We start from the raw sequence: 22,556 nt of genomic DNA on the forward strand, positions 1-22,556 counted from the left end.
ACAGTTACTTTATGCAGAGAGGAAGAGGCAAAGCGAGAGGAATAACTGAGCACAATATCTATATCTTCTCTAGCAGGTGGCGTTTTTTCCGCTCACCAAGCGAGGAGTTTTGGTATGGAGATCAATGAATGCCGAATTTGGCTGACAAAAAATGTAATTGCTTATTTGCAACGTGTGGCTTATTTGATCGAACATACGTTTCGTAATGCGTAGTTTCTTACAATTGTACTGATATAAGTAGGACACTTGACATCCCGGCAACTTTGAGAAAGAACACTTTATATCGGACTTGTGTCTGTTGTTCACAAGCGTATTTGCCCTCTCATTGGCTAGAATGGTCCCACCTGATCTTGCCTCCCGACTGCCTTCCATTTTTGAAGACGTTTATTTTCATTGTTACAGTGTACATTGGAGTATCTGCTCCATGTAATGGATCATCTGTGCTTTGTGCCAGGGGTGCCCAAATACATTCAGTTTTCTTGATCGGCAGGTCGGGAGGCGACCAGGAACATAATTATAAATAATGTGTACTGCATATTGACCGCAAGAAGCGCAAACAGATATAGTACAAAACATAATTTAAAATCTTGATTACATTTGGATGTGATCACATAATGCTTCTCTATATGCATGGGAATAATTGGGTACAAATTTCCTACATTAAAATCACTTTGAGCTGATTTCCTGGTGATTTAAGTCTTTGTAATGTAAAACTTGAGGTTTTTTTTTAAATCACCTGACAGCTCCAATAAATATACTTCCATAACAAGCTGTTTCTATAAAGTGTCCATCAAATATCTACTTCATATAAAGTAGCATACAAACGTAGCTTGTATTGAAATGATTGGTGTTTTTAGGCTTAGAATCAAAGATAATGTAGTACATTTTTATGTGACAGTGAGAATAATTTTGACCTGTAAAATATATTGTGTAGGCTACAGTGGATGTCAAAACATCAGTGACAAAGTGAGTCCACCTTGGTCCAGTGCAGGATGATTTATCTACATCTGCTCCTCAAGAAAAGTAGGCTATAGAAGGGTATACACTTCCTTACAGAAAATGGCCAGTGGGCTATACTGCATCACCACAGAGGATATTTGGCATGAATAACCCTTTACTATTAGATTAACCTATATTATCTATATCTATCTCTATCAGTCTCCAAATGCGCGTTGGACTTTGATTTGCTTAGCTGACACTGCACTTAGCCCATAATGTGTCTGAGGCCACAGAATGTAAACAAGGCACACACACTTGGTCACTACTAGGTTACTTCTACCCATGTTCTCCATATTATATATAATGCAATAACAGAAAAGTACTTTTATGAGAAACCATTTGCTCTTCGCTCTTTCACAAGACTCCAGGCACTGCAAACAGGATTAGGCCATAGACCTGGCAGAAAAAGCACTCCTCTGGTTGAATGCTAAGGTTCTCCAACTGGCCTGAACTCGAAAGAGGGAAAGTAGAAGCATATGTCCCTCTCAGTGCGTGTGAGTGAGGCAGGAAACCATTCCCAGCCCAGAGAAATATGCTGTAATGAAACCTGCCTTTACAGTCACCTGCACCATATAGCCTGTGGCATTCCCTTTGATCCACTGGGCCCTATCCACAAATAAAAATCTACCTTTCCATTGGTCTTTGTTGCTTATAAATATTGGGTTTGCAGTAATATACCCACGCCTCAGTGTAACAAATACCCCTAACACAGTAATGAAGTCCATGAGGGACAGGCCCTCTCAAAACAAAAGGCTTATACAGGCATCATGTCAGTGAGCTTATCACTAAACCCCTAGCTACCAGCTTCTTACCAGGTATTCATATTGCAGACGCATGTACTGGAGGCTCTGATTTCCTGAGCTCTCCGATTTGACAGTTACAGCGCAATACTGAGAACAAAACACCCACAACTAGAGCAAATAGAACATTCCCAAACACTAAAGTAAACCAAATATATGCATATTGGCAGCAATATATTGGGGTATGGCAGATACTGTAGTAACCAATTGTTAGTTATTTTTCTACTAAAAGCAATGTTCTTTGGCAGTGATGTTGCATGAGGCAAAAAGGCTGTTTTATTGCCAAATATTCTCAGAAATTGAGAAACTAGACCCTGTGTGGACCAGGACTTTCACTGGAAAACTGTGTGGGGAACAGGGATAAAGTCCACAGTATCGGTTGTTTGAACAAGAACTTTTAGAAAGCATTGGCATGAAGAGAGAAGTCAGCAGAGAAGCAAACGAGAAACATAACTTAACAACCTTTGGCACCTCAAGGCAGTTCTCTCCTAAATGTTACTCTAATGGAATCCATGTTCTCCCTTTTCAGCTTTTTCCCCCCTCAAAATAAATGCTGCCCTGGCGTGTGCTTTGTAAATGTGTCGGACCACCTCCACGCTCATTTTCTTCTCTGCCAATTCATTCCTAGTCCAGACCTTCGCTACAAAAACACACATTACATGTGCATCATATTCCCAGGAAGCTATTACTGTTGTTACACCCCCAGCTGATTGATATGCCCTTCTAAAAACACATTGAATCTCTCCCTGAAACACAGCATATACAGTCGTGCAGACATGTTAAGAGTCTTACAAGAGTTGAGAGAATCAAAGACTACTAATGCATCTCACTGAAGCGCTGATTAATCCTTACTGACATTACAGAACTTTTTTTTGGGGGGGGTTGAAAGAAAAATCAATTTCATTCTTAATTGTTTTCTTTACTGGAAATAACATCTCATAGCACATTAGTAAGATTTAAATTGGCACATAATAGGCCTTCAGACCCATTTCCAATCTTGACAGAAGTTCCTCCACATTGGAAAGTCTCTCTTGGTTATCATATAACCGTTCCTTCTTCTTCGTCATGGAATGGAGTTCATAAATGGCTAGACAATTCCCTTGGCTTCAACGTTAATGTGCTTCAGTGCTACAGTGATCATTTTGGCCTTCAATCTTAATCCAAGGACAGGAATGGTAAACAAACAAAGGAAACATGCAAGTCGTGAACAAAGGAAAATAGCATGAAAAAAATTTACAAAAACGTACACAAAGCAATGGATACATACAAGTGAAGAATGTACAATAAATGAAATACCAGAGATGTAAATAAAGCTACATCAATTAACCTTTTCAGCCCCTTTTCCACAGAACTCAGAATGATATTCACCATTTTAAAAAACAGAACACTTAACAGTCTATGGCCATAATCCTATTGGTTTGAGGTGGAATACTAATCTGCATAGAGATGTAAGACATAGAAATATAGGACTAACAAACCAATGTGGTGATACAACATCAGGGGCAACTTGTCTTTGAATAATCTCTGTATGCTAGAGTACCTTTAAGACAGAAATGTTACACAATACTAGGGCAAAGGCTGCTGCAACATTGACAATCTCTTAACTCATGTATGTTATTAACCCTTTCCGATAAAGAAAATTTAAAAATAGAAATTACCGAACCATGTTGAAATGTAAACACTCAACTATCACTTTTAAACGCCTGAATCAGAATACATTCCATTGATGAGATAGTCCACCTGGTTGTAGTCTTTCCTCCTGTAACTCTTATAGGCCTGTGTGAGGAAGAGAACAACTGTAACTAGGAAGAAGAGGAGGCCAAACAACAGAACAGCCAATAGAGCGCTTGTGTCCACCAACTGGCGAGTCAGAATCTCGCCGGCAACAACATCTATAATGGCTCTGTTGGTGTCTTCGTCCAGCCTTTTTGTGCTGACCTCAGCAGTGGCGGTTGAAGGAACCATGGCGTTTCCGGAGGTAGCTTGAGAGCTGGGGGCCTCCGGAATGGTTGGTGACGGCTTCTTCTCCTCATCTGTAGGCGTGTCTGCGGTGGTGGTTGTTTTTGGAGTGGTAGTGGTAGTTGACGGTAATGCTGTTGTTTTTATTGTGTTGGCAGTTGTTGGTATTGTTGTTTTGGTGGTAGTTGGTTGTGTTGTGGTGGTATTGGTAGTAGATGGCATTGCTGTTGTGGTGGTAGTAGTCATAGTGGTGGTTGCTGTGGTTTCTGATTCCGTTATTGTCATTATCTGTGTGATGGCTGGTGGAGTCATAACAGTAATAGATTCCAGCTTTACTGAAGTGGCTGTGGTTGTTACTGGACTTTGGACCTTTGACTTGTGGGATGTCTCAGATAGTGTAGTTGCTATGTCATTCTTGAGAGCTGGCAAAGGTGCTGCATTCATGGTAGATGCAGTTAAGACATCAGGAGAGTCTCCAGCAGTTGGAGCCTGACCAGCATCGCTGTGCTGTGAGGTAGAGCCGGCCTCATTGAGGGCAGAGGTTTGTGTAGTTTGATTGGCATTATTGCTGACTGTCAATCTATGCGCAGTAGAGTTCTTATGTTGGCTTTCTGACGGAGTTACGGAACTTGAAGACTGAGTGACATGTTTAGCGTCTCTCTTAAAAACACTGATGTCTGTTTCTGGGGGGGCGGAAAAACAGATTTAAAATACTGTGACAAATGTAAAGGCATTACACGACATGCATTTCAATCACAAAATTGATGGTTAATTTACAACCCTTGGAAACCAAAAGATTCAGTAACTAGATCAATCAACAAAAAATATTAATATTGGTAATAAGAAGCTAATAAACATTCTCCACCCAAGCATTGTGTACACACCTTGTTCCCTTATCAGGTCAGCGACGGCGATACTGCTACAGTTGGTGCAATTTGGACATGTCAAGAAAAAGCAGGTGGACTTCTCTTTCCAAAAGACAGCATGATCACATGTCATATTGAGTGAGCCTGTGGAATAAAACACACACAAAAAATGTAATAAGGTAGTCAAAATCATATCCAATATTAAGCCAGAAATTGTACCAGTCAAAAGTTGACACCTATGAGTTTGACTATTTTCTACATTGTAGAATAGTGAAGACATCAAAACTATGAAATAACACATATGGAATCATGTAGTGACCAAAAAAAAGTAAAAAATTAAAAACAAAAATGTATTTTATATTTGAGATTCATCAAAGTCGCCTTGACAGCTTTGCACACGCTTGGCATTTTCTCAACCAGCATCATGAGGAATGCCTTTCCAACAGTCTTGAAGGAGTTTCCACATATTCTGAGACCTTGTTGGCTGCTTTTCCTTCACTCTGCAGTCCAACTCCTCCCAAACCATCTCAAATTGGGTTGAGGTCGGGTGATTGTGGAGGCCAGGTCATCTGATGCAGCACTCCATCACGCTCCTTCTTGGTCAAATAGCCCTTACACAGCCTGGAGGTGTGTTGGGTCATTGTCCTGTTGAAAAACAAATAGTGCAAACCAGATGGGATATCGCGGCAGAATGCTGTGGTAGCCATGCTGGTTAAGTGTGCCTTGAATTCTAAATAAATCACTGACAGTGTCACCAGCAAAGCACCCCCACACCTCCTCCTCCATGCTTCACGGTGGGAACCACACGTGGAGATCATCCGTTCACCTACTCTGCATCTCACGAAGACACGGCGGTTGGAACTAAATATCTCAAATTTGGACTCATCAGACCAAAGGACCGATTTCCACCGGTCTGAGGTCCATTGATCGTGTTTCTTGGCCCAAACAAGTCTCTTCTTCTTATTATTGGTGTCATTTAGTAGTGGTTTCTTTGCAGCAATTCTGCCATGAAGGCCTGATTCACGCAGTCTCCTCTGAACAGTTGATGTTGAGATGAGTCTGTAACTTGAACTCTGTGAAGCATTTATTTGGGCTGGAATTTCTGAGAATGGTATTTGAATTTATTATGGATCCCCATGAGTTCCTCCCAAAGCAGCAGCTACTCTTCCTGGGGTACAGCAAAATGAAGGCAGTTTATACCATTTTAAAAACATTACAATACGTTCACAGATTTCACAACACACTGTGCCCACAGGCCCCTACTCCACCACATACAGTTGAAGTCGGAAGTTTACATACACCTTAGCCAAATACATTTAAACTCAGTTTAACAATTCCTGACATTTAATCCTAGTAAAAATTCCCAGTCTTAGGTCAGTTAGGATCACCCCTTTATTTTAAGAATGTGAAATGTCAGAATAATAGTAGAGAGAATGTTTATTTCAGCTTTTACTTCCATCATCACATTCCCAGTGGGTCAGAAGTTCGCATACACTCAATTAGTATTTGGTAGCATTGCCTTTAAATTGTTTAACTTGGGTCAAACGTTTTGGGTAGCCTTCCACAAGCTTCCCACAATAAGTTGGGTGAATGTTGGCCCATTCCTCCTAACAGAGCTGGTGTAACTGAGTCAGGTTTGTAGGCCTCCTTGCTCACACACACTTTCAGTTCTACCCACACATTTGCTATGGGATTGAGGTGAGGGCTTTGTGATGGCCACTCCAATACCTTGACTTTGTTGTCCTTCAGCCATTTTGCCACAACTTTGGAAGAATGCTTGGGTCATTGTCCATTTGAAAGACCCATTTGCGACCAAGCTTTAACTTCCTGACTGAGGTCTTGAAATTGCTTCAATATATCGACATCATTGTCCTTCCTCATGATGCCATGATGCTGCCACCCCTTGCTTCACGGATTGCAAGCCTCTCCCTTTTTCCTCCAAAAATAACAATGGTCATTATGGCCAAACATTTCAATTTTTGTTTCTTCAGAGCAGAGGGCATTTCTCCAATAAGTATGATGTTCGCCCCCATGTGCAGTTGCAAACTGTGATCTGTCTTTTTTTAATGGCGGTTTTGGAACAGTGGCTTCTTCCTTGCTGAACAGCCTTTCGGGCTATGTCAATATAGGATTAGTTTTACTGTGAATATAGATACTTTTGTACTCATTTCCTCCAGCATCTTCACAAGGTCCTTTGCTGCTGTTCTGGGATTGATTTGCACTTCTCACCAAAGTACGCTCATCTCTAGGAGACAGAATGCGTCTCCTTCCTGAGCAGTATGATGGCCGCCTGGTCCCGTGGTGTTTATACTTGCGTACTATTGTTTGTACAGATGAACCTGGTACCTTCAGGCGTTTGGAAATTGCTCCTAAGGATGAACCAGACTAGTGAAGGTCAACAAAAAAAATTCTCATGTCTTGGATGATTTCTTTTGTGCATCTCATAGTCTGTTCTGGACTTGGGGACTGTGAAGAGACCTCTTGTGACATGTCTTGTGGGGTGTGCATGGGTGTCCGAGCTGTGAGCCAGTAGTTTAGACAGACAGCTCGGTGCATTAAACATGTCAATACCTCTCATAAATAAAAGTAGTGATGAAGTCAATCTCTCCTTGACTTTCAGCCAGGAGACATTGACATGCATATTATTAATATTAGCTCTCTGTGTACATCCAAGGGACAGCCGTGCTGCCCTGTTCTGAGCCAATTGCAATTTTCTTAAGTCCTTTTTTGTGGCACCTGACCACACGACTGAACAGTAGTCAAGGTGTGACAAAACTAGGGCCTGTAGGACCTGCCTTGTTGATGTCGTTAAGAAGGCATAGCATTGCATTATTATTGACAGACTTGTCCCCATCTTCGCTACTACTGCATCAATATGCTTTGACCATGACAGTTTACAATAAAAGTTACTCCAAGCAGTTCAGTCATATAAACTTGCTAAATTACCACATTATTTATTACAAGATTTAGTGAGTGTTTTGTTCCAAATACAATGCTTTAAGTTTTAGAAATATTTAGGGCTAACTTATTCCTTGCTACCTACTCTGAAACTAACTGCAGCTCTTTGTTGAGTGTTGCAGTCATTTCAGTCACTGTAGTAGCTGACATGTATAGTGTTGAGTCATCCGCATATATAGACACTCTGGTTTTACTCAAAGTCAGTGGCATGTCATTAGTAAAAATTTTAAAAATTAAAAAAGGGGCCTAAATAGCTACCCTGGGGAATTCCTGATTCTAACTGGATTATATTTGAGAGGCTTCCATTAAAGAACACCCTCTGTCTTCTGTTAGACAAGTAACTCTTTATCCACATCATAGCAGGGGGTGTAAAGTCATAACACATACGTCTTTTCAGCAGCAGACTATGATCGATAATGTCCAAAGCTGCACTGAAGTCTAACAAGACAGCCCCCCCCCACCATTTTATCATCAATTTCTCTCCTTCCATCAGTCACTTGTGTAAGTGCTGTGCTTGTTTAGTGTCCTCCCCTATAAGCATGCTGAAATTCTGTCGTCAATTTGTTTACTGTGAAATAGCATTGTATCTGGTTAAACAAGTTTTTTCCCAGAAGATAGTAAGGGTTGGTAACAGGCTGATTGGTCAGCTATTTGAGCCAGTAAAGGGGTCTTTACTATTCTTGGGTAGGGGAATTACTTTTGCTTCCCTCCAGGCCCGAGGGCACATGCTCTATAGTAGGCTTAAAATGAAGATGTGGCAAATAGGAGTGGTAATATCATCTGCTATCATCCTCAGTAATTTTCCATTCAGATTGTCAGACCCCGGTGGCTTGTCATTGTTGATAGACAATTTTTTCTTCACCTCTTCCTCACTGACTTTACAGAATGCAAAAGTACATTTCTTGTCATTCAGAATTTGGTCCGATATACTTGGATGTGTAATGTCAGCGTTTGTTGCTGCCATGTCATCCCTACGTTTACTTACCTTGCCAATGAAAAAGTCATAAAAGTAGTTTGCAATATCAGTGGGCTTTGTGATGAATGAGCCATCTGATTCAATGAATGAAGGAGCCAAGTTAGCGCCCCCCCCCCCTACATTTAATTGAAGGTGCCCCAAAGCTTTTATTATCATTCATTCTTTCATAGTGTAGTTTCTTTATAAAATGTAGTTTAGTCACATGGTTTCTCAATATGTTTGCCAATCAGTTGGGCTGCCAGACTTAATTGCCATACCTTTTGCCTCATCCCTCACAACCATACCATTTTTCAATTCCTCATCAATACAAGGGGATTTAACAGTTTTTACAGTCATTTTCTTAAATGGGTGCGTGCTAATTAGTAACTGGAATAAGTAGTTTCATAAGTGAGTCATGTGCAGCGTCTGGTTGCTCCTCATCACACACCAGACCAGCAAATATTCTTTACATCATCAACATATGAATCACTACAAAACTGGTAACTAATAAACTTATCCTCTGCAGCAGAGGTAACTCTGGGTCTTCCTTTCATGTGGCGGTTCTCATAAGAGCCAGTTTCATCATAGCGCTTGGTGGTTTTTGCTCCTGCAATTGAAGAAACTTTCAAAGTTCTTCAAATGTTCTGTATTGACAGACCATGTCTTAAAGTAATGATTGACTTGTCATTCCTCTTTGCTTATTTAAGTTGTTCTTGCCATAATATGGACTTGGTCTTTTACCAAATACAGCTATCTTTTGTATACCAACCCTCCCTTGACAACACAACTGATTGGCTCAAACGCATTAAGGAAAGAAATTCCAAATGCATTCCAGGTGACTACCTCATGAAGCTGGTTGAGAGAATGCCAAAGCTGTCAAGGCAAAGACTGGCTACTTTGAAGAGTCTCAATTATACTTTTTTGGTTACTACATGATTCCATTTGTATTATTTCATAGTTTTGATGTCTTCAGCATTATTCTACAATGTTGAAAATAGTCAATAAAGAAAATCCCTGGAATGAGTAAGCTTGTCTAAACTTTTGACTGGTACCATATATTAACTCAAGACTGAAGAATGGAACATACCAAGAGCATAGTTATGCAGGCAACATAAATATAGCTGGTCAACAAATAACACTTCAGGAGTTATCCAAACATATCTCCCAAAAAGATGCCGCAAAAACCCCTGGGAATTCTTTTAAAAATGTTCACCACAGGGACTAAGGTTGTCAGCGTGGAATGAAATAAGAGTAGTACTGAAAAATAGAGTAAAAACAGTCTCAGCAACCACCGTCCATGTTTATCAGGAGATCTGGGATCCATTACAGAAACAGATGGGAGAAAAACAGGCCTGTTTACACCTCCTTTGATCCCTTCCAAACTCATGTGCTGGAGCTATCCTCTCAGTTACACACCTCTGCCTCAACATCCAGCCGTGCACGCCTGATGGCTCTCTTCCCACTGCAGAGCAGACCTACTGATGAGGATAACAGGTGGGGAAAAGCAGAAGAGCGGAGGCGGCCCTGGACCGAGGAGAGGAGCCGGCCCCATCGGGGAGTCAATGTGAGAGGAGGCAGAGCGAGTTGTGCGACCTCAAGTCTGTCTCCTCTCCTGCTTTTTTTAAAGCTGCTGCTAGGCGCCGAGGAATCAAAACTCCTTTGTGGTTAAAAACTTCAGGTGAAATGATGATCGAGCAAGAAGAGAGAAAAAAAGTTTGTCCTAGAGAGCCATTCCTGGTCAGTGATGGCAAACTAACTAGAAGGCCAGATGCTTTGTGTTTTTAATGATTCCCCAGCTGTTCCAAATGGGACGGGAAAAGAGTGTGGAGAGTTGGAAGTTGAGGAAAGCAGGGAGAGGGGGTAAGAATATCAATGTTGCAGACGGCCCCTCACTCCCCTTCCTCTTAAGTTACTAGGGGGTCACCCTATGCTAGGGGCATGACGTGTCCCAAACATACAGGTCTCTAAGCTGGAATGCTAAATGATTATGTATTTATAGCTCTCTGTCATACCACACATTACATGCTTCCAGATGGTAATGGCGACCTTGTTTTCATGCCCTACTACTTTTCAAACCCACATTGCCTCTCGGAAACCCTGTCGCGTGTTTAGGGTGGATCATGTGGTGTAACTGGAAGAAGGCTGGGCCAGTTACAACTAACTCCTCCCATGGAGATAACTGCCTTTGGGTTATATGTAGCGATGCATTTGCTGCATAAATCTGACCAGACTCAGGTAGTGCAGCAAGAAGTATTGTAAGATCTAATTTAAAAAAGAACCTGTCATGACAAAGGCTGCGTTTACACAGGCAGCCCAATTCTGATCTTTTTTCCCCCATTAATTGATCTTTTGAACAATAAGATCCAAAAAATATCTGATTTAAAGAGATGTGATTGGGCAAAAGACAAATTAGTGGAAAGAAATACATTGAATTTGGCTGTATATGTAAATGCAGCCTTTACACTCATGGGGTAAGGCTCTCCAAAGCAGCGCCAGGCACATACACAACACAGCAAGGCCTAAGAATCTCTTTCATCTTAAATCTGAAACACATGGTTGCTTTGAAATTATATGTCCTTCAGTAGAAAGATGTGATTTGGGGGAAAAAAAATAACATTATGGCTACTCCCATATCGGCAGTGTTCCTGCTTTATCCAAGAGGTAAGCTTTGAGATGTAGGTAGGTAGGTAGCATGCATGCAGCTTATCTTATTCTATAAGAGCTTCCTTCAGGTTATGAGTGACTAATGTTTATACGAGAAGTAGTAAGACAACGTATCAAACATTGGTAAGCTTCAGTGGACTGGTGTACATTCCACAACATATTTTATATGTTTTCAGTCAAATAGAGTTGGAGCAAAGATAAAGTATTTATGTGTGTTTTCACTTTTCACCTGTAGCAACACACCTGATTTTCTGATTTTCTGATTCAAAACTTACATGCTTCAGAGCAATGGGTTTGCTCTGTCATTGTCTGGCTGGCCACAATGCTGAACTGGCTGGCCACATGGGATGACAGACAAGGTAGCACCAGGAGCCCAAGGACAGGGGACAGGACGAGGAGAAGATGCAGGGTCATGGTGAAATGGTGGCACACACACTGGGCAGGGAGAGGAAGGTGGTGGACACGAGTCACAATGAAGGCAGGGGACACACCACCATCACAGCTCTAACATCTACAGGAGGGCACAGAAATGGAAAAAGGTCTTATTAAAGATATTTTCAGCCGTCATCATCCCATAGAATTGCATATAATTTACAGACATGTGTTTGCATTTTAATGTTGTACTTTTATCTTCCATAAAGCCATGGTTGATGGATCACTTCCATCTCAATTTTATTCAAGACACGCATTGCCATTAAAATAATGAATTGTGAAGTTTCACATTTGTAGTGAAAAAGACAAAAACATGTTTGATTCTGGCTCCAGGTAGCCAATGTCTGTGTCATGAGCTGTTTAGAGACCAATTGCAAGTTTGACTCATGAGCAGCATCTAGCGGGATTACTACAAAACATACAACTGTTTTAAAATTCTATCGCCTGTTACAAATTGATGATATAGTTCAAGTTTCATGTAACATTTGAGGATATGTATAATGATTTTTCGATCTAGCCTAGTTAACGAAGAATAGACAGAGGGATAGATGCTTGTAGCAGAACACATATTTCACCATTGTACTGGGCAGCGTAGTTATTTCTGATACCATCACAATTCTGATACCATAAATAGGCTATCATACACGTATATTTGGATACATCCATAACAATGAGCTAATGATGAAGGCGCGATTTCACCTGGCATAGAAAATGTGCTCACTCGTCAAGACACTGTTGTTCAGAGGAGCTAGCTAACACAATCACTTCAAACTGAAGCTGGAAAGACTGCAAACTACCTGCACTTCGTTTTGACTTTTCATTTCTTTGTATATATCCATTAAAATTATGCCAGTTGATTCATGATTGACTGGCTAAGAAACGTTGTCTGCTTGCCTGTCTCGATCATTACAGCAATACAAGGTTAATACAAATCTCCGCTGTTGAAAACTAAATGTTAGTCTAAAATAACATGTGATAATGTCTAGATGCTTTTTATAGTGGAGATCAAGTTTATAAATTGCCTGGCTGGGCTGATGAGACAGTGGATTGCGCAGTGATATGGAACAGTAAAATGTCACTTTAACTCACAGATTTAGCCGGAGGTAATTTGCGGTATAGACACCGGCTAGAATGCGGTGTTGTATAAAATTCAGTTGTTCAACAATTCCGTGGCCCTCACAGCGGTTTTAGCATTCCAGAATATTGTTAAATCCTTGAGGACACTCACTGTTTATAGAGTAAGATGACAGTTGACTATTCTGTATCATGTTATACAGTAGTAAGAAGCCAACCCAAATATCATACCATTGTCAAACACCCAGAAAAGGAACATGCATACATTCTACAAGAAACAAAATCTCTCACCATTACTGTCCTCAAGATATAATGGTTACACCTTTTCAGACTTCTTGTTAGCTCTGCCCTAAATGTAAACACCACTTAGCTGAACAAATTGCCATAGTCCACTGCATGCGTGCCAACGTGGTGATCATGTGATGAACAGATTTCACTCCACTCTATTCTCCACCCAACTTTCATTGCACAAATGGACAGTTTACAGAGTAGTTAACTAGTTACATGTGTATGAAAAACACCAGGGACGTCTGGCTTTGTGTATTTATTACCAATGAGCATTGGCAATATGGTTTAACCTCAACGTCCCATCATCAAACCACACTAGCTAGCTATATTTGTTTTGTAGGAGATTTTCCAGTCATCTGATGATTCTCAGTACCTATACTGTTCTCTTTGAAGTATAAATAATACATCGATATAAGTTTAAATATTAGACATGTGTAAGCAGAATGAAGGCTGAAGTCCATGTGAGTGTACAAAGCTGGATCAACATCGAATTCACCATTGGACATGTAAAAACAAAACATAAGCAGAATCTGTGTAGATGAGGCAAGGTAAACTAACAAGACGTGACTGGTCTGGGCTATATCTGATCTGGTTAAGGCTACTGGACACGCACATGAGTTAATCACACAGACAACATCAGCCTGAACTTGTAAAGACCTTTGGACAGGAACATTAGCTAAGGGGTATGCATGTCACACCCCCAATATAATCTATGCCCCAATATCTGAACCAATAAGAGAATGGAAACTAAGTAAGACAACATGATTTGTAAAGTGGAGTGACAATGTTATGGAAGGGTAAAACTGTATAAAAGCCCAGCACTAAGAATGAGGCAGTTTTTCCATGGAATTGCTCAGCTTCTGTTACTTTTGTAATAAAGTCTAATTGAATTTACAAGCTCCTGTATCTGAGAAGTATTTGATCTAATATTTTCTAGAACAATTTCCTGAACACTCAACAAATATCTGTCTTCAGACCTCTTCCCCCAGTCATTTTGATAGCTGCTAACTTAGCTAGAAGCCAACAGTTATTTATGTTAGTTATGAGCTAGCTAACAACATTGTGCTTCCTACAATTAACTACACCTTTTGGCTGTAGCTACGTTACTGAAATTAAGAGACAGGTCCACTGTGTTGCAATTCTGGTTCATCACACTAGCCTGCTTGCTAAATCGACAGCTAGCTGTCCATGTGGCTGATTGTGTAGCTAACAGGCCAGCGTTTCTAGACCGGCAACAGTTTGCAAATCAGGATAGATACCATCAAATCCACCGTAGGTAGTCTAGCCACTACTCCCACTATTTGCTACCTAGTTTTAACGTAGTAGCTAGCGGCCATCTAGCTAACGTTAGCCAAAGACCAACTCACTCACCCAGGCAGGAGGAGGCTAAATGCACAACTTTTAGCCAACTTCTGTTCTTGTAGCTAACACCGTAGTAGTTAACGATCTACGTATGGGCTAAAAAGCTATGTCATGACACGCAGTCAAACACGTCCTCCTTCCCAACACATACTATTTAGCTAGCCATTAACCTCATAGATGAGAACAATGATAAAGACATTTCACCGGATGTATAATTGTGAAGCATCCGCCTGGCGTCCCCTCACTACCAAATATGGCGGTGAGGGGAAGCCCAGTTGCCGGCAGTGGGAGAAGATGGAACGAGATGGAATTTTGGCCGACATTCTGCAAATGCTCTCATCGATGAAATATTTGATCACAATACAGTTTTCTGTTCTAAAATATATTGCGAACAGAGTGGACTAAGTTTGGTAGACTATACCCTTTGCCAAAGTTTCCAAAAAATTGCGTTGTTTAGAAGGAGTGCAAGGGCGAATTGACTTATTGCACACGCGCACTTCACGAGTAGGCTTTCAATAACATAAATATGCCAATACATGTTCTACAGAGGGTTGGTCAAAACAAGCATTGCGATTGGTTGAGAAGCGTGCTAAGCCATACTAAAAAAACAGTTTAGCATGATAAACCTGACTCAAAATAATCATCTTGAAATCATCAACTTGATCTCCACTGTAAAAAGTATCTAGACATTATTTCGCCTTGCTTCAAATAAAATTTTATTTGTCACATACACATGGATAGCAGATGTTAATGCGAGTGTAGCGAAATGCTTGTGCTTCTAGTTCCGACAATGCAGTAATAATCCAACAAGTAATCTAACTAACCATTCAAAAAAAAAAAACTACTGTCTTATACACAGTGTAAGGGGATAAAAAATATGTACATAAAGATATATGAATGAGTGATGGTACAGAGCAGCTTAGGCAAGATACAGTAGATGGTATCGAGTACAGTATATACATATGAGATGAGTATGTAAAAAGTGGCATAGTTAAAGTGGCTAGTGATACATGTATTACATAAGGATGCAGTAGATGATATAGAGTACAGTATATACGTATACACATGAGATGAATAATGTAGGGTATGTAAACATTATATTAGGTAGCATTGTTTAAAGTGGCTAGTGATATATTTTACATCAATTCCCATTATTAAAGTGGCTGGAGTTGAGTCAGTGTGTTGGCAGCAGCCACTCAATGTTAGTGGTGGCTGTTTAACAGTCTGATGGCCTTGAGATAGAAGCTGTTTTTCAGTCTCTCGGTCCCAGCTTTGATGCACCTGTACTGACCTCGCCTTCTGGATGATAGCGGGTTGAACAGGCAGTGGCTCGGGTGGTTGTTGTCCTTGATGATCTTTATGGCCTTCCTGTAACATCGGGTGGTGTAGGTGTCCTGGAGGGCAGGTAGTTTGCCCCCGATGATGCGTTGTGCAGACCTCACTACCCTCTGGAGAGCCTTACGGTTGTGGGCGGAGCAGTTGCCATACCAGGCGGTGATACAGCCCGCCAGGATGCTCTCGATTGTGCATCTGTAGAAGTTTGTGAGTGCTTTTGGTGACAAGCCGAATTTCTTCAGCCTCCTGAAGTTGAAGAGGCGCTGCTGCGCCTTCTTCACGATGCTGTCTGTGTGAGTGGACCAATTCAGTTTGTCTGTGATGTGTATGCCGAGGAACTTAAAACTTACTACCCTCTCCACTACTGTTCCATCGATGTGGATAGGGGGTGTTCCCTCTGCTGTTTCCTGAAGTCCACAATCATCTCCTTAGTTTTGTTGATGTTGAGTGTGAGGTTATTTTCCTGACACCACATTCCGAGGGCCCTCACCTCCTCCCTGTAGGCCGTCTCGTCGTTGTTGGTAATCAAGCCTACCACTGTTGTGTCGTCCGCAAACTTGATGATTGAGTTGGAGGCGTGCGTGGCCATGCAGTCGTGGGTGAACAGGGAGTACAGGAGAGGGCTCAGAACGCACCCTTGTGGGGCCCCAGTGTTGAGGATCAGCGGGGTGGAGATGATGTTGCCTAACCTCACCACCTGGGGGCGGCCCGTCAGGAAGTCCAGTACCCAGTTGCACAGGGCGGTGTCGAGACCCAGGGTCTCGAGCTTGATGACGAGCTTGGAGGGTACTATGGTGTTGAATGCCGAGCTGTAGTCGATGAACAGCATTCTCACATAGGTATTCCTCTTGTCCAGATGGGTTAGGGCAGTGTGCAGTGTGGTTGAGATTGCATCGTCTGTGGACCTATTTGGGCGGTAAGCAAATTGGAGTGGGTCTAGGGTGTCAGGTAGGGTGGAGGTGATATGGTCCATAACTAGTCTCTCAAAGCACTTCATGATGACGGAAGTGAGTGCTACGGGCGGTAGTCGTTTAGCTCAGTTACCTTAGCTTTCTTGGGAACAGGAACAATGGTGGCCCTCTTGAAGCATGTGGGAACAGCAGACTGGTATAGGGATTGATTGAATATGTCCGTGAACACACCGGCCAGCTGGTCTGCGCCTGCTCTGAGGGCGCGGCTGGGGATGCCGTCTGGGCCTGCAGCCTTGCGAGGGTTAACACGTTTAAATGTTTTACTCACCTCGGCTGCAGTGAAGGAGAGTCCGCATGTTTTCGTTGCAGGCCGTGTCAGTGGCACTGTATTGTCCTCAAAGCGGGCAAAAAAGTTATTTAGTCTGCCTGGGAGCAAGACATCCTGGTCCGTGACTGGGCTGGTTTTCTTCTTGTAGTCCGTGATTGACTGTAGACCCTGCCACATACCTCTTGCGTCTGAGCCGTTGAATTGAGATTCTACTAGGTCTCTATACTGACGCTTAGCTTGTTTGATAGCCTTGCGGAGGGAAGAGCTGCACTGTTTGTATTCGGTCATGTTACCAGTCACCTTGCCCTGATTAAAAGCAGTGGTTCGCGCTTTCAGTTTCATGCGAATGCTGCCATCAATCCACGGTTTCTGGTTAGGGAATGTTTTAATCGTTGCTATGGGAACGACATCTTCAACGCACGTTCTAATGAACTCGCACACCGAATCAGCGTATTCGTCAATGTTGTTATCTGACGCAATACGAAACATATCACAGTCCACGTGATGGAAGCAGTCTTGGAGTGTGGAATCAGCTTGGTCGGACCAGCGTTGGACAGACCTCAGCGTGGGAGCTTCTTGTTTTAGTTTCTGTCTGTAGGCAGGGATCAGCAAAATGGAGTCGTGGTCAGCTTTTCCGAAAGGAGGGCGGGGCAGGGCCTTATATGCGTCGCGGAAGTTAGAGACAATGATCCAAGGTTTTTTCAGCCCTAGTTGCGCAATCGATATGCTGATACAATTTAGGGAGTCTTGTTTTCAGATTAGCCTTGTTAAAATCCCCAGCTACAATGAATGCAGCCTCAGGATGTATAGATTCCAGTTTGCAAAGAGTCAAATAAAGTTCGTTCAGAGCCATCGATGTGTCTGCTTGGGGGGGGAATATATACGGCTGTGATTATAATCGAAGAGAATTCTCTTGGTAGATAATGCGGTCGACATTTGATTGTGAGGAATTCTAAATCAGGTGAACAGAAGGATTTGACTTCCTGTATATTTCTGTGATCACACCACGTCTCGTTAGCCATAAGGCATACGCCCCCGCCCCTCTTCTTACCAGAAATATGTTTGTTTCTGTCGGCGCGATGCGTGGAGAAACCCGCTGGCTGCACCGCCTCCGATAGCGTCTCTCCAGTGAGCCAAACTTTTGGTTTGCAACAACAGGGGTTTGTACAAATGTTGCTGTCTGTCTCTCAACTTTTGCAACATTGTTTCAATATTGAAATTCGATCTTCACTGTCCTAATGAAAATGAACGTGTCAGGAAGAGATTGACATATTTTATCATATTTTACCAGTCGAAATCATGGATCAGCATATTTTTTTATGGATATATATATATATATATATATATATACAAGGAAATGTCAATAGAACAAAAGGTCAAACAAAATTAATGGCAGCTACTTTTCTGCTACATAACAAGATTCAACAACTGAGACATAAACTGAACAAGTTCCACAGACGTGACAAACAGAAATTTAATAATGTGTCACTGAACAAAGGGGGAGGCACAAATTAAAAGTAACAGTCAGTATCTGGTGTGGCCACCAGCTGCATTAAGTACTGCAGTGCATCTCCTCCTCGTGGACTGCACCAGACTTGCGAGTTCTTGCTGTGAGATGTTACCCCACTCTTCCACCAACGCACCTGCAAGTTCCCGGACATTTCTGGGGAGAATGGCCCTAGCCCTCACCCTCTGATCCAACAAGTCCCAGACGTGCTCAATGGGATTGAGATCCGGGCTCTTCGCTGGCCATGGCAGAACACTGACATTCCTGTCCTGTCTTGCAGGAAATCACACAAAGAACGAGCAGTATGGCTGGTGGCATTGTCATGCTGGAGGGTCATGTCAGGATGAGCCTGCAGGAAGGGTAGCACATGAGGGAGGAGGATGTCTTCCCTGTAACGTGAGGCGTTAATATTGCCTGCAATGACAACAAGATCAGTCCGATGATGTTGTGACACACCACCCCAGACCACGACGGACCCTCCACCTCCAAATGGACCCTGTACAGGTCTCGGTGTAAGGCTCATTCTTTCAACGATAAACGCGAAACCCGACCATCACCCCTGGTGAGACAAAACCACAACTCGTCAGTGAAGAGCATTTTTTTGCCAGTCCTGTCCGGTCCAGCGACAGTGGGTTTGTGCCTATAGGCGAGGTTGTTGCCGGTGATGTCTGGTGAGGACCTGTCTTACAACAGGCCTACAAGACTTCAGTCCAGCCTCTCTCAGCCTATTGCGGACAGTCTGAGCACTGATGGAGGAATTGTGAATTCCTGGTGTACCTCGGGCAGTTATTGTTGCCATCCTGTACCTGTCCCTCAGGTGTGATGTTTGGATGTACCGATCCCGTGCAGGTGTTGTTACACATGGTCTGCCACTGCGAGGACGATGGCAACAGCTCTCCGTCCTGTCTCCCTGTAGCGCTGTCTTAGGTATCTCACAGTATGGACATTGCAGTTTATTGCCCTGGCCACATCTGCAGTCCTCATGCCTCCTTGCAGCATGCCTAAGGCACGTTCACGCAGATGAGCAGGGACCCTGGGCATCTTTCTTCTGGTGTTTTTCAGAGTCAGTAGAAAGGCCTCTTTAGTGTCCTAAGTTTTTATAACTGTGACCTTAATTGCCTACCATCTGTAAGCTGTGAGGGTCTTAACGACTGTTCCACAGGTGCATGTTTATTCATTTTTTATGGTTCATTGAACAAGCATGGGAAACAGTGTTTAAACCCTTTACAATGAAGATCTGTGAAGTTATTTGGATTTTTACAAATTATCTTTGAAAGACAGGGTCCTGAAAATGGGACATTCCTTTTTTTGCTGAATTTATTTCCAGGTCTCTCCAGAGATGTTCGATCGGGTTCAAGTCTGGAATCTGGCTGGGCAACTCAAGGACATTCCGAGACGTGTCCCGAAGCCACTCATAGGTTGTCTTGACTGTGTGCTTAGGGTAGTTGTAATGATGGAAGGTGAACCTTCACACCAGTCTGAGGTCCTAAGCGCTCTGGAGTAGGTTTTCATCAAGGATCTTTCTATTCTTTGCTCCGTTCATCTTTCCCTCGATCCTCATTAGTCTCCCAGTCCCTGTCACTGAAAAACATCCCCACAACATGATGCTGCCACCACCATGATTCACCGTATGGATGGTACCAGGTCTCCTCCAGACATTACGCTTGGCATTCAGGCTAAAGATTTCAAGCTTGGTTTCATCAGACCAGAGAATCTTGTTTCTTATGGTCTGAGAGTCCTTTAGTTGCCTTTTGGCAAAATCCAAGCGGGCTGTCATGTGCCTTTTACTGAGGAGTAGTTATGTCTGGCCACTCTACCAGAAAGGCCTGATTGGTAGAGTGCTGGAGAGATGGTGGTCCTTCTGGAAGGTTCTCCCATATCCACAGAGGATTGCTCAGTTTGGCCGGACGGCCAGCTCTAGGATGAGTCTTGGTGGTTCCAAACTTTTGCCATTTAAGAATGATGGAGACCACTGTGTTCTTGGCGACCTTCAATGCTGCAGAATGTTTTTGGTACCCTTCCCCAGATCTGTGCCTTGACACAATTCTGTCCCGGAGCTCTACGGACAATTCCTTTGACCTCATGGCTTTTTGCTCTGACATGCACGGTTAACTTTGGGATCTTACATAGACAGGTGTGTGCATTTCCAAATCATGTCCAATCAATTGAATTTACCACAGGTGGACTCCAATCAAGTTGCAGAAACATCTCAAGGATGACCTATAGAAACAGGATACAACTTACCTCAATTTCGACACTCTTAGCAAAGAGTTATTTTTAATACATTTGCAAAAAATTCTAAAAACCTGTTTTCCCTTTGTCATTATGGGGTATTATGTGTAGATTGATCATTTTAAAAATTGTATAAAGAAAATGGCTGCAACATAACAAAATGTGGAAAAAGTCAAGGGGTCTGAATACTTTCCCAATGAACTGTACAGTCCCGACACAAATCTAGGGTTGCTACCCAAGCCGACTGGTCCGTCATTCTATCGGTTCGGTCGCCAGAGACGCAATCCAGTTGTTAAGACTTTTTGTTGTAAATCTACGGACTCGCGACCCAGTCGTTCATTTTAAATGTTCTGTTGCCATGATGGCTGGCAGTGTTCTTATCCCTTGATTGCTAGCTAGTGATTTTGGGGGGAATACATCCATAACAATGAGCTAATGATGTGCATTTTCGCCTGGCATAGAACATTTGTTCTCTCGCCATGCCACTGTTCAGAAGAGATAGGTAGCCAACTAGACAGCAAACACAATCAGTTCAAATTGAAACTGGAATGAGAGCAAACTAGCTTAATGTTGTGTTTTTCTATTGAAATGTCGTTGTACACTGAACAAAAATATAAACACAACATGTAAACTGTTGGTCCCATGTTTCATGAGCTGACATAAAAAATCCCAGAAATTTTCCATGCACACAAAAGGCTTGTGCACAAATTTGTTTACATTCCTGTTAGTGAGCATTTCTCCTTCGCCAAGATAATCCATTATCCACTACAGTTCCTGGTTTGATTCCAGGCTGTGTCACATCTGGCTGTGATTGGGAGTCCCATAGGGCGGTGCACAATTGGCCCAGCGTTGTCCGGGTTTGGCTGGGGTAGGCCGTCATTGTAAATAAGAATTTGTTCTAAACTGAGTTTTCTAGTTAAATAAAGGTTAAATGTAAAGCATTATACAGTTGAAGTTGGAAGTTTACATACACCTTAGCCAAATACATTTAAAGAAATCAGCCAAGACCTCAGAAAAAAATTGTTGACCTCCACAAGTCTGGTTCATCTTTGGGAGGAATTTCCAAATGCCTGAATGTACCATGTTTATCTGTACAAACAATAGTACGCAAGTATTAACACCATAGGACCACGCAGCCGTCATACCGCTCAGGAAGGAGACGCATTCTATCTCCTAGAGATGAACGTATTTTGGTACGAAAAGTGCAAATCAATCCCAGAACAACAGCAAAGGACGTTATGAAGATGCAAAGTCCTATATCGACATAACCTGAAAGGCTGCTCAGCAAGGAAGAAGCCACTGCCATAAAAATGCCAGATCGTACTTTTTGGACAAATGTCCTCTGGTCTGATGAAACAAAAATTGAACTGTTTGGCCATAATGACCATTGTTGTGTTTGGAGGAAAAAGGGGGAGGCTTGCAAACCAAAGAATACCATCCCAACCGTGACGCACGGGGGTGGCAGCATCATGTTGTGGGGGTGCTTTGCTGCAGGAGGGACTGGTGCACTTCACAAAATAGATAGCATCACGAGGAAGGAAAATTATGTGGATACATCGAAGCAACATCTCAAGGCATCAGTCACGAAGTTAAAGCTGGGTCGCAAATGGGTCTTCCAAATGGACAATGACCCCAGGCATACTTCCAAAATTGTGGCAAAATGGCTGAAGGACAACAAAGTCAAGGTATTGGAGTGGCCATCACAAAGCCCTGACTTAAATCCTATAGAAAATTTGTGGGCAGAACTGAAAAAGAGTGTGCGAGCAAGGAGTACTAGAAACCTGACTCAGTTACAGCAGCTCTTGTCAGGAGGAATGGGCCAACATTCACCCAACTTATTGTGGGAAGCTTGTGGAAGGCTACCTGAAACATTTGACCCAAGTTAA

At 42.4% G+C, this 22,556-nt stretch overlaps 1 protein-coding gene across 1 annotated transcript; it reads right to left on the reverse strand.

Moving 5' to 3' along the window:
• Positions 1-2,697: 2,697 nt before the first annotated feature.
• wu:fa25f02 (uncharacterized protein C11orf24) lies at positions 2,698-14,560 on the reverse strand. Its single transcript, XM_024379193.2, has 4 exons — positions 14,367-14,560; positions 11,477-11,712; positions 4,643-4,768; positions 2,698-4,441 (listed from the first exon to the last, which is right to left on the reverse strand). The coding sequence occupies exons 2-4, from the start codon at positions 11,613-11,615 to the stop codon at positions 3,495-3,497; spliced, it is 1,212 nt and encodes a 403-aa protein (XP_024234961.1). The 5' UTR covers positions 11,616-11,712; positions 14,367-14,560; the 3' UTR covers positions 2,698-3,494.
• Positions 14,561-22,556: the final 7,996 nt, after the last annotated feature.

The sequence above is a fragment of the Oncorhynchus tshawytscha genome, linkage group LG19 (assembly GCF_018296145.1).
Source record: "Oncorhynchus tshawytscha isolate Ot180627B linkage group LG19, Otsh_v2.0, whole genome shotgun sequence".
In the NCBI taxonomy this organism is placed as follows: Eukaryota; Metazoa; Chordata; class Actinopteri; order Salmoniformes; family Salmonidae; genus Oncorhynchus; species Oncorhynchus tshawytscha.

What these genes read in the sequence shown, in the direction of transcription:
- wu:fa25f02 (XM_024379193.2), bottom strand. Translation starts at nt 11,615, where the DNA reads ATGACCCTGCATCTTCTCCTCGTCCTGTCCCCTGTCCTTGGGCTCCTG. An exon ending in AACCCATTGCTCTGAAGCAT is followed by an intron (nt 4,769 to 11,476) that starts GTAAGTTTTGAA and finishes TTTATTCCACAG; the next exon opens with GCTCACTCAATATGACATGT. An exon ending in TGACCTGATAAGGGAACAAG is followed by an intron (nt 4,442 to 4,642) that starts GTGTGTACACAA and finishes CCGCCCCCCCAG; the next exon opens with AAACAGACATCAGTGTTTTT.